This window comes from Anomalospiza imberbis, chromosome 18 (genome assembly GCF_031753505.1).
Source record: "Anomalospiza imberbis isolate Cuckoo-Finch-1a 21T00152 chromosome 18, ASM3175350v1, whole genome shotgun sequence".
Taxonomy (NCBI): Eukaryota; Metazoa; Chordata; class Aves; order Passeriformes; family Viduidae; genus Anomalospiza; species Anomalospiza imberbis.
Genome location: NC_089698.1, coordinates 2,468,590 through 2,480,770, shown reverse-complemented (window position 1 = coordinate 2,480,770; position 12,181 = coordinate 2,468,590). Strand labels below are relative to the sequence as shown.

Genomic DNA, 12,181 nt, shown 5'->3' with positions numbered 1-12,181 from the left:
GACAGATTTTCCTTTTGTAGGAGACAATTCACACAAACGCCTTATGTGCCACAAATCTAGTTTGGAAGGAAAATAGAAAATAGTACTAGTTTGTTGTAGTTCCAAGTAATACACTAGAACAGGAACTGGTGGAGATTCCAGTAACATAGTTAATAGACTTCAGTAATGTTCACACAATAATTTTACCAATTTTCCAGCTGCAATCTGTCATTTTCCTCATTCCATGCTGTAAATCCAAAGTTTAATTTTCAAACTGTTATTTCATACTACTTCACCCTGAATTCTAACACTACTACAGTTAGAATGAAATTTACCAGGTTTCCTGAACCTGGGATATTGTACTAATCAATGAAAATCCACAATGTGCAAAGATCTTTGTTATTTCACTATTTAAATAAACACTGTAATTACAAAGAAAGAAAACTCACTTGCTGCTGTTGCTACTGGTTGGGCAATATTAGGAGGTGGCTTCAGTTTCATGAGTTCATTAAGACTATTGTTCTTGAGCAGATCTTTCAGCTGAATCTGGTCCTTGGAAGGTGCAGTGGTCAAGGCATTGCGAACTGCTGGTGCTGCCACCGAGGGCCGAGTGGTTGTGCTGGTCTGGATGATCTTTGCTACAGTGATCGTCTGCCTCGAGGTCGTGACAGGCGTCGTTTTTGTCACCACTATTGTCGTCCCCAGAGTTGGAAGCTGATTTATTTGATTCAGCACAAAGGTTGTGGTGGATGGTGGTTGCTGGCAACAAAGAAGCAGGGAAATTTTCAGAAACAGTCAAAAAAAGAACAAACTTTATTAGACTTCAGTTAGCACACTGGATACACAGTTTTCAGAAGACACTTGAAGTAAGAAATGTGTTTAAATAACATGCTGAAGGTGCCAGAGTAATTATCTTGTGCTGCAACAGTCTGAGCAAAAAGTATCTCTCAATACATTGTACATATTTCAGAAGGGTTTTTTTTTTTAATTTTATGGTAAGGAAAAGAAAAAAAATTAAAAATTCATCCCCCAGGTACAAGATATGACCACTACAGTTTCCCAAATATCTGATAAAGCCAGTCCAACCCACTGCTGGCCAAAGCTCAGCCAGTCAGTGTCACTGGGAGTGCCAGTGAGAAGTTGTTTGTTTTACAACGGCCAAAAACTGTTACACCATCAGCAGCTGCGATGGAGGAGTGAGAATATGTGAGAAATCACTGCAGACACCAAGGTCAGTGAAGGGAAGGGAGGAGTTGCCCCAGGTGCTGGAGCAGGGACTCCCCTGCAGCCCTTAGAGGACTATGGATGCCAGGAGTGAAGTTGAGCCCAGGACAAAGGAAGGAGTGGGGAGAAGGTATTTTTAGATTTGTTCTTATTTCTCATTTTCCTCCTCCATTGTTAACTGGCAATGAATTAATTTCCTCGAGTTCAGTCTAGTTTGCCCGTGACAAATTGCTATCTCTCTGTCCTTATGTCAACCCATGAGCCTTTCACCATGGTTTTTTAGCCTTTGTGCAACTGAGGTGGAGGAGTGATAAAGCAGCTTTGTGGGCACCTGGTGCCCAGCCCAAGTTAAGCCCTCTCCCCATCCAAATCCTGGAGCAGCAGTTCAGTTCTTACCCGAACATTTAATAAGGCTGGAGTGGAGACAGTCTCTGGTTCTTGTTTCACAGCAGCTGCAGCCTCAGTCTCCAGGCCCAGCTCTAATGCACTGAGTGGTACTGACTGCAGAGGGAAGAAAGCAAACAAGTCAGCAGGAATAAAACCTTAAGGCTTTTGCTCCCAGTTTGTGCCTGAAGTGGCTACACTCTGGCAGAGTGAAGGCCATCAGGGAGCTTAAACATGGTATTTCATTACAGTTTTTATGCATTTTATTGCAGAGCACCTAGACCCCAATGACATGAGAGCTCTCCATGGATACCTGACATTATGTCCCCATGTCATGTCCAGAATTAAGCATATTTCTGTCTGTACTGATCTCAAGTGTTTAACATTTTTTGTATGGAAGTTTAAAATTAATTCACAAGCCATTTTCCAATCTCAGTCCTATGAAGCAAGAAACTTAAGAAAGCTCCACATACTTCAACCACTTGCCATGCACACTATCCCCTTTAACCCCTCCATCCCAGAAAACCCAAGCTCTAACAAATCCCTGTGTTCTTGTTTTAACCTGCTGAACAGCTGGAGTTGGCGCTGGATTTGCAAGAACCACGTCTGGAGAGTCAATATCAAAGAGATCATTTGGACTGATTCCACTCTCACTCAAAGCAGCAAGCAACAGATCTTGTCCTGGCTCCACCATCTCTAAAAAAAAAACCAAAAAAACACTTGTATTTACAGTTTCTTAATTCTGATTTATTTTTTGCCCACACACAATTCCATTTCCTGGATTTAAGGGCATTCACAGTGCAGTTTCTTGTACAGAGTTTCACTTTCTAGATGCGCTCTGGTTCTTTTGTTTATTTGTAGGTTTTTCAACATATCCACATTTAAAAGCAGAGAGAATTAAACAGTTTACTACACAAAATGCTATCATACCCATAAACTTAAGACACCTTTTCTAGTCTTTGAGGCACTACATTTTCAAGCATTACAAGAAATACCAAGAACAGAAATGGTGAGACCGTGTTATGCTAATGATCCACCTTTGTTGGTGAAGCAACTGCACGAGGGAAGCACAATTAAAGCTCATTTACTTTATCTTGTAACAAGTTAGTGATAAAGAGCTTATAAGGAAAGCTTCAATTTCTTGCTTGCCCTTACATTAGGTCACATTCATTCACTGGAGAAATTTTGTTTTGCATAGTGGAGAGAACAAATGTGCCACTATTACAGTATGTAACTGCTTATTAAATAGGACACTAACATCAGGTCACAGACTCCTTTATGTGTAGGACAAGCAAAACTAATTTCAAAAAGCTATTCTAGACAGCATAAAAACTTATTAAAAAGCCAAATACTCTTCATTTAAAGATGAACAGAGAAGATAACACATTTCACTTGCTTAAGAAGGAAACCCATCTGCCTTAGTATTAAGAAAAAAATTAAATGATTTCACAGAACTTGAGCTGTTGCTTATACAGTCTAAAATATACCTCAAGCAGACCTTAATTTCACTCACCCTCCACACCCCTTAACACCCACTGGGAATTAAACCATCAAAACCCAATGAAGCCAAACACCTACTCTAAAGCAGGTAAGAGGACAAAACTATTTGTTGGCATTTTAGATGTTCATTCACAAGACTCCAAAACAGCATTCCCTTGCTTATCCCTTCGACATGCACAGCTAAGCCACATCCAGCTGGCTGGTCACACGTATTCCTCAGCACATTTGGCAGAACAGGTAATTCTTGTAATAAGCTAAGCCTCAGGCACTTAGTTCTTACTCTTCCCAGTTTTAGTCTGTGCAATAGCAGGGAGAAACCTTTTGGTTGTGGATCCATGCTGACATGGTGGCACCACTAGTGCCAGGTACTGGGACAAAGGGGAAGATACGTTTTGATGTATCAAAGACTTAAAGATGCTCCAAACAATATCAAAGCAACAAACAATTGGTGGGACTGCTCCTGACTACACACAGCCCCATCAAACACCACGTGCTTGTCAGAACCAGACTCCTCTTTCTTAAAGGTATTTGAGGTGATCAAATAAATTGGCAGAATGGTCTTGTTTGTTGCTATGAGGTACAGAAAATATTAAGAAGTATTACGTCATCTAGCAGATTTAATTGATATGGCAGCACCATTAAAAGGATGTCACCACCCACTAGCCTGTCTCCCAGAATCCTGAACGGGTCAACAAAAGTGGTAAGACCTGGCTTTTAGTTTCACCTTTAAATCCAGAAAGATTGTGCTTCCTCTCTCAAAAAAGGACACTATATATACACATTAAATCAAGTAGGATAAATCCTTAATTTTCATCAGACTAAAATCTTAACAGTGACCATCACATGCAAGTTGAGAAGCTTGCAGCATTGTTTACTAACCAGAAACAGGTGAGGGGAGGAAGGTTTAAGTCTGCAGATGAAATTTTTGCTTATCAGTACTTTTGGTGTTCTGAACTTGAGAGCAGCTACTGAGGATGAATTTCTCTAAAGAAGGGGAATTAGCACAGGTCACCCCATCAAAACAGCTCCAAAACACTTTAAAACCACAACTTCACAATACCCATTTGGGAAAGAGGCACGAGCACCCTTCCACACAGGGCAACACCTCTGCTCAAAGGACAAACTAAAATGTTTAAATGTACAAGGGAAAAATCATCACTTAAGTCATTCTTTAGTCTGCATGGAGTTGTGATCACCCCACTGCTAAACGAAGATATGACTAAAACTTGGTTGAGAGCTACAGGACTGGACTAAATAGAGGCACAAAAAGGCAGAAGCTTGGGGATTTTCACTTAACTAAGAGAAAATGAAAAGACTCAAGAACTCTTAGTGTGCTCTCACATTATAGGAATGAAAGGACTTTCGATGAAGTTGAGACTCTAAGCAAAACCAAAGCTAGAAGAAAAACCCACACCAACACCACAAAAACACATCTTCCCCAGCCACCCTACAATGGTGTCACAACCCATTCCATCTGTTTCAAGTCCACTTTAACATTTCCACGATGCCACTGACCTCCATATGTTTTACCTTTAAAAATGATGGTTTTTAAAAAGGTTTCAGAGTTCAGAAAAAAAAAACAATTCATAGCAGTTGCTTATTTCAAAGTTTTCAGTAAATGACTGGTGATAGAAACTAGCAAAGCAATTCCTACAATTTCAGAGTAAATATCTCCAGTTTAGAAATATCTCTTTCTAGTGAGGCTGTTTTCATGTAAGAAATCCCTCAGCTGCACCTCTCTCCTGATACCCCAAATTTTAAGAGTCTTAAAAATTCATGTTTGCTCACAACCCAGCAAAAAGCTCAGTAAAACAACAGCAATTGTTTGTCTGTCAGTTTGGACAATGAAAGTTTGACTAGTTTCACTTATTTTGTTTCTGTACAGTAGGAACAAAGCTGCATTGTTTGGAACAAAAGGAATTCTGAACTTCTAGAATTTTTACATCAGAAGTCACTGAATACTTCGCACCAATTTTAGGCTTTGTGCAACTTCCAGGCACCAATGCTGCCCACCCTCCTCATTTTAATTTAGCAAGGAAATTATATGAGGAAGAAAAAAGAAACACAGGAGAAGGTGCATTGTGATAACTTATTTTATTTTCTGTAGCACATGCTGGTTAAGCTTAAAACATTATCAGGCTGAACCAGCTCCACAATCTTGCAAGGTAGGAGGCTCCACAGCTAACACAAGTGAAAGTGACTTTATCAAGCTCTGCAGCTCAGCCTTGGCAATACTATATAAGGACCTGTTTGCCACATCTTCAAAATCTCCGAAAGAAAATACTTATTAAAAAGTTGTGAATATTACAAGCTGTTCTCTGAGCATTTCATCACTCAAAGAACTGTTCTGAGCATGTAGAATTTTGCAGATAAGATTGTCTATGTTTAGTGAGGTAGTCCAATGTCACTGAGCAAGAATCAGCCTATTAAATAAAACAAAAAAAAAATGTATTTATGAAATTTCAATGGTAGTAATCTTAATTATTGTCTTTGTATTAAGAAAAAACCAAACTGCTACTATTTCAAGAAGGGCTACCAAAACACACTAAACATTTCTGTAAGGTGCTCTCCTGATGAAGAACATAGCTTAAAACTTTGATGAAGAGGCAGTTATGTGATCACTGCACATTATGTAAATAATTCCTGATTTAAAGATACAAAACCAGAATGCCATGTTTAATATCATGTCATGTATCCATGCCAACCTGGCTCTCTCTCCTTCCATTTTAGCTTTGGTACAAAGAAACAAAACAAAAAAAAGAAAAAAAAGAAAAAAATTCTAAAACACATGTCGAGCAACCTGCTCTGTTTCCCCTGAGAAACATAATGGTAGAACCCCAAACAATGAAAAGCCTTTTGATTTTCAGGTCTGGGAGTTACACGTTGTAACACTGACTGCCTGAAATGCTTATTTAAAAGCCATAATCAATGACAGTATCATAAGTTGGTCCAAACCAAACATCACAATCAAGCAGGCACTGCTATTCACAAGCCCTTCAGACACCTGGGCTCTGTGGTGCACCCAGCTGCAGGCCTGGGTGTTAATGCCTGGCTGGGACACAAGCAGCATTCAGCAGCTTCTCTTCTTTTACTGGAAAGGTTTTCCCACTGCCTTTTGGGGAATACCTGTCACCTGAACTGTACTGGAAACCATTTATAGTATCACACAAATACCGCAGTTGTAGAGACAAGACTGCTTTGCCCTGCAAATTCTCTGCTTGTCTAAACCATGAGTTATTATTGACCTGAAAACTTCACATCTCCCTTTGCAGCCTCTCAGAGCAGAGGTGCAAGGGCTGCTGAGCCCCATCCCACCCAACAGGATTCTCTGGATAGCCACGTGGGTTCTGCTCATTTCACAGCTTTTGTCTCCAGAAGGCAACCTGGGTAACAGCAAAAAAAAAAAAAAAAAAAAGCAACTCAACCAACCCAACCCCTTCTGGTCCTCTCCAAGTCACTATCCAATCAAAGAGCAAAGCCCTAATTAATGAACTCACTCATCCTTCCATGCCTTAACCTCAAGACTAGCAGTTAATTTTGCATTCACACGTACAAAGGTGTTCTCACAAAAACCATAAGTTAACTCCAATCCTGGAAAAGTCATTCCCACTTTTCCAAGGCTGGTTACCACTCAAACCTCAAAGCTTTCAAGGACACAAGGGACACTTCAGGGCACTGTGGGCTTCATCTCTGCCTCAATGCTTTTTCATGACTGTTCTACAGAATTTACAACTGCCATGTTACACAGTCAGCAATGTGAAATTCAGAAGTTCTGAAAATATTAAAAGACTTAACAATGCAACAATTTGGCATAAAATCAGCTTTCATACTAAAAGGCTAAATCTGGTAATTTGGCCAGCAGTGAAAGTTTTTAAGAAGTAAAAAACCTCAAAGAAATAAGAACAAGTGAGCACCGGGATCCTTAGTTTTAGCCTGGGAGGCAGCTCCAGGTGTGCCTCAAAGCACCACTACCTATATCCATGACCTGCTTCATTGGCTTTTAGAGTAGTTCTCAGGCAGTTTTGAAACCAAAGAAGTAGTCTGGACAAAAAGACAAACTGCCCACATTTTATTAAGATTGCATACAAATATAACATCTCATGGCTGTGAGGGAGATACAGAATACCAATTCAAATGTCACGCTGTTACACAATTTCAGTTCTTGCTTTACAACATCAACTACAGATTTTCATTTTGGGGGAGGGCAGCTTACAAAACGTTAATGTATTTTTTAAAATAATTTTAATCCAGACACAACCTTGGTAGTCTAAAGCCGAACAGTCTACCACAGAGTTAATTCCCAACTTCACACTGTGCCGTTTGATCACACTAAGATTTTTTTTTTACTCACTCTGGAGTTACCTAACAGATCAATTCAAAGGTTTTATTTTTAAGCATTTACAAAATCTGCTTCATCTTTAACAGGTATCAAACACACAGAACCAGCCTACGTGTTTGAGTACCTGAAAGAAAGTACAAGAGTTCTAATTTATACTCTCAAATGCAGTGTGGAACCTGGTCAGCTAAAAATAAAAAAGAAACAACCCCCCCCAAAAAAAAAAACCAGAAGAAAAACCCAAAAGGTCTCTTCCCCATCAGACTGTAGGGGCATTTCTACGTTAAACTATTACTCACCCTGGCAACCTCTGTTTGAGGTGCGCTCGTTAAGAGTCCCTGGACTTTGAGGCCGTGTTTGTCGCCGCGGTTCAACTCCCCGCGAGCAGCGGGGCCCCAGAGGGCTCGGCAGGGCGGGGAAGCCCCCGGGGGAGGCGACGGGAGAGACGGGGGTCGGCGGCTCCTGGCCCGCCACCGTCCCACCAACACGTGTTCCCGACATAAACTTCCGGGTTGGGCCAGAATCGGCTGCGTAATCCTGTCCCATGCGCGACTTTTTGTTCCCAGACCTTCACCCCTTTAAAGATCCCTCCAACAGCACCGCGATCCCGGGGAAGGGCGGGAGGGCTCCGTCTCACGGCGGCTTTCGGAGCCGCTCCGGCACCATAAATCAAACACCCCCATCCCCCCCGCCTCGTTTCTCTCCATTTCAAACCTCAACAATCACCAGCCGCGGAAAGAGCGCACAAAGGCGCGGGCCGGGCCGGGCCGGGGGGCTCTGCCCGCGCAGGGATGCGGCGGGGGGAGCGGCCAAACCCACCGCCGCGCCCGCCCCCGTCCGAGAAGCGTTCCCCCACAACCGGGGGGCCCCACCGCCCGCCCCCGCACGCCCCCGGGCACGAAGTTCGCGGGACAAGCGGGGCTCCGCCGGGGCGGCGGCGGCGCCTACCCCGCCCGCCGCGCCGCCCCCGGCCCACCGGGACCCCTGCGGGGGCGGCCGCGCAGCCTTCCGGGGCTGAGGGACCGAGGGAGACGCGGAGCCGCTCCCAGCACAACGGGTCCTCCTCGGACACCCCCGCGCCGCCGCCGCGGGCCCCGGTGAGGAGCTGAGGGGAAAGAAAACCCCCGGGGCGGCCCCACAACGCGGGGAGCGGCCAGAGGCAGCCAAATAGGCGCGGCGCCAGGCAAAAGAACAGCGCGGAACTTACTCTCCGTCGCACTCGATCCTCCCGCGGGCTCCTGGAAGTCTCCGCCGCCGGCCCCGCCGCCCGCCGCTTTCTAACTCACAGCCGCCATCTTTGCCCTCCCTCCCCTCACAGGGGAGGGGAGGGGGGGGGGGGCCGGGGGCCGCCCGCACCACGTGACCCGGGCCGCGCCTCCCTCCCCCCGCCGCGCCGCGCGCGCTCCCCGCCCACGTGACCCCGCCAGCCGCCGCCCGCCGCTGGCGCGCGCTCGGCACCACGTGACCCGCCCCCCGGGCTCCCCGGTCACGTGGCCGCCGCCGCCGCCGCCGTCGTCTCGCGCCCACCCCACCCCCTCCTCCACCCCCCCCCTCCCCCCGCCGACACCGACCGCCGCCGGGCCCTGGCGCGCGCTCCCCGCTCGCCCCCCCCTGTCACGTGACATGCCGCGCCTCGGTTCTTCCCTGCCCTCAGCAACGGGAAGGCAGCAAGTTCCCCGTTCCCTCCCCCGCAAAAAAAAAAAAAAAAAAAAAAAAAAAAACCGCGTATCCACCGTCCTTCAAATAAGCGACGTCCCCGCGGGCGGGCCCCGCCCCAGGGCGGCGGCCGCAGTCGAGCCTTGGCGATCCGGGCCCGGTTCCCGGTAGGGTGGGGGGAGGGGAAGGCGGAGGCGAACGGCTGCGAGCGGTCACGTGACCCGGGCGCCCGCAAGATGGCGGCCGCCGGCGAGAACTCGGCGGCGCGGCGGAGCTCTCGCGAGATCTCGCGTTTCTCGCTGCATCACGGGGAGGGGAGGGGAGGGGGGGAGGCGCCGTGCGCGCGCCCCCGCCTGAGGCGGCGTTGGCGGGAGCGGGCCGGGCCCGGGGGGCTTCGGCGTGAGGGGAAACGGTGTTATCGGAGCTCATCCCCGCCCGTGCTCCCGCTGGTGGATGCGTCTCACTTCAGGCGGCCCCCTGCTCCCGTGCCGTCCCTCCGCGGTTGGCGGCTCCGAGCACCCCGGTGCGGCCGGTGCCACCCCGCCCTGAGGACGCCGCCGCCTCCGCCCCCTCAGGGCGCCGCGGCTCTTGCAGAGTTCCTGCACGGGAGCTGCCCCAGCAAGAATGCGAGGGGACTTCCCTGCTGCCCTCCCGGGAATGCCCAGGGGATGTGCTGGCTGACGAGTTTTCCCCTGCGAATATTTCACAAGCTGCTAACGTGAAGCTTGCTGCTGCAGAGAGCGAGTTAAAATCTGGAGACCGCTCGTGCTAGTTTCACGTTTGGAGACATTTTTTTAGCGCTGAAGGCCCCCCTGACTGAGAAGACTTGTTAAAAGAGACAATCTTCCAATAAAATGCTTTCCCAGTTGTGTAAGAACATGAACTTTCACACAGAATTGAGGCAGGCATAGATGAAGTGTAAGCAATCATGAAATTCCTTCAAGTGTTCAGTACTACTCATTCAATCTTGTGCAAGTTTGCTTATTTTATCATTAGACAAATTTAACAGCTATTAATATAACCAATAAAGGATTAGACAGATTAAGGGTAAACTATTTAAAGACAAAGCAACGTTAATTAAAGAGACTTAAGTAATTCAGATTAATCAGTGATGCTTCAGATGGAGAAAAAGATGACAGAAGTGAGGCCAGAGACCTGAAAAACAATTCAAATGGCAGCTTTTATCTTGATTATTGCCCTCTGCACACTTCAGATGAAGGCATGATGAAGTACAGCTCACACGAGCTGCATCCAACTTTAAATCTCAGCAGCCCTGTACAACCCTGACAAGGAAGGGAGGGTTTTGATGTCTTGAGTTGAAAAGGGAGTTACCTGTCAGCGTTTGTGATCATCCTCCACTGCAATAGGTGAGTAATCCCGCTGCTGGAAATGCTGCTTTCCATTGGCGTGGAATTAGCACAGGCACATTTGTCTGCAGGACTGTTTCCATAGAATTTTGGCGTGTAATTCACGGATCTCACTGCACTTTCTAGTCAGAGATTTATTTCTTTTAAACCGTTGGTAGATACAATTCTGAATGTAATTGTGTTTTATCATCTATGAAATGCAGTTAGCACCTACTGGCATTTTACTCTGTGACTTTATAAAATGATGTTGCTTAATGTAATACTCAGCAGTTACCCTCAGGGATTGTTTTTACTTGATTTCTAGTGGCTGAAGCACAGATTGTAGGGATTTCATCTCGTGAACGAGAAATTTGTGTAAATGCTGTCATTTATTTTGCAAATTGCAAATATGACAGGTGCTGTGTGAGAACTTGCTCTCAGGTGGGAATATTTAACAAGCATCTCCTTGGTATATTGGACAGAAAATGAAACTACGATTTGAAAGATAAAATAAGATTTTTTTTCTTTTTTGTAACTGGATGAAGTGTTCATCTAGACCGATGAGATTTACCTTGAAGATTTTCTTCCCTTTCTGAGCAAATCAACGCCTCGCTCGCTCTTCCTTCCCTTCCCCCACAAAACAATTTCACATTTCCGCAGTAAAACGTGGTGCTCTGGGGAGCTGCTCATGCGGCACTACGGGAGAGAATATTTAGGTCACTGGGTTTTAGCGCTGGCTCTAGCGGGAGCCGCGCTGCTCCCTCTGGATTACGGGAGTCGGCAGCGCTCTCTCCATGTGCTGCGTGTCCCGAGTCACTGGGACGGGCGGCTCCAGCCACGCTCTTTTGGGCTGGAGCCTTTAGCATTTCAGCTTCTGCTCATCTCTGGCTTTTGGCCGCAGCCAGCTGACGGGTAAAGCCAACATGTTTTGCTAATTCACAGTGTGATCCCACCGCGCCGGGAGCAGCGGCCAGTTAGAGATGACGTTGTTTTCTTTGTTGCTCTGGGGAAGAGAATTCCTTGGCTTCCTTTGCCCTCTGCTGGTGGCCCGCACGGCTTCGATGCCAGCTCGGTTCCTTTGCTTTAACATACTTGTAGAAAATCATTATTTAAAATACACAACCCCCAACAGCCGAGCAAAACTAGAGCTGAGGCCATTTCCAGAGCTCTCCCAAGACATTAGGAAGAGTGCTCCCTATTACTGCAAGAAGGAAATCATCTTAGTAATTTATGAAGATTTTTTTTTTTCCAGTTACATCCCAGCTGTGCTGTAAGTACAGTGCGAACTGGGGTGGAAAAATCAGAGCAGTGTCTGCTCTGGTGCTTTTGCAGAGAGCTTGGAGCACCTGCCTTGATGGAAGAACACCATGGACATGGATGTTCATGGACGTGATGCCCAGAGGATGTCAGCTGGCTGCAGCTTTGAGTTTACAGGGAAATACCCAGTGAGTTTTGGTTGCCTCTCTGTAAAATTCATGTGCCTGGTGATCGAAGACCCAGATGTAACAAATGACAAGCGCCCATGCAGAGCTGGGTTTGTTGTCTTCTCCCGAAGTGCCTGAATGCAGAGCTATCACGGGAAGAGGAGGGGGTGGACTGGAGTGCTGTGCTGCCTTCTGAGACTGCTCTGCAGTCACACTGAATTCCTGCCCTGTGAGTCCCCAGCTGCTGTGGGACAGCTTGGAAAGGACAAGGCCCCGAGTTCTTGCTTAAGATGAGAAGGGTTTTTTCCTGTTCTTAAGGGAAAGGATGGCTT

General features: G+C 46.4%; 2 protein-coding genes across 3 annotated transcripts in view; one reads left to right on the top strand and one right to left on the bottom strand.

The window, feature by feature from the left end:
• SBNO1 (strawberry notch homolog 1) overlaps positions 1 to 8,786 on the bottom strand; it is a 31,407-nt gene extending 22,621 nt beyond the window's left edge. Inside the window, exons 1-4 of one of the 2 annotated variants that reach the window (XM_068208390.1) lie at positions 8,631 to 8,786; positions 2,150 to 2,283; positions 1,600 to 1,704; positions 429 to 738 (exon numbers count right to left, since the gene is read on the bottom strand). In XM_068208390.1, the coding sequence (XP_068064491.1) occupies positions 429 to 738; positions 1,600 to 1,704; positions 2,150 to 2,281 (547 nt within the window). In that variant the 5' untranslated portion in view covers positions 2,282 to 2,283; positions 8,631 to 8,786. Of the gene's footprint in view, positions 1 to 428; positions 739 to 1,599; positions 1,705 to 2,149; positions 2,284 to 7,722; positions 7,999 to 8,630 lie in introns of those variants that run through there. The other variant, XM_068208389.1, reaches the window with a different exon arrangement.
• GTF2H3 (general transcription factor IIH subunit 3) overlaps positions 1 to 12,181 on the top strand; it is a 111,663-nt gene that overhangs the window by 33,414 nt on the left and 66,068 nt on the right. The gene's annotated exons all lie outside the window — the stretch shown is intronic.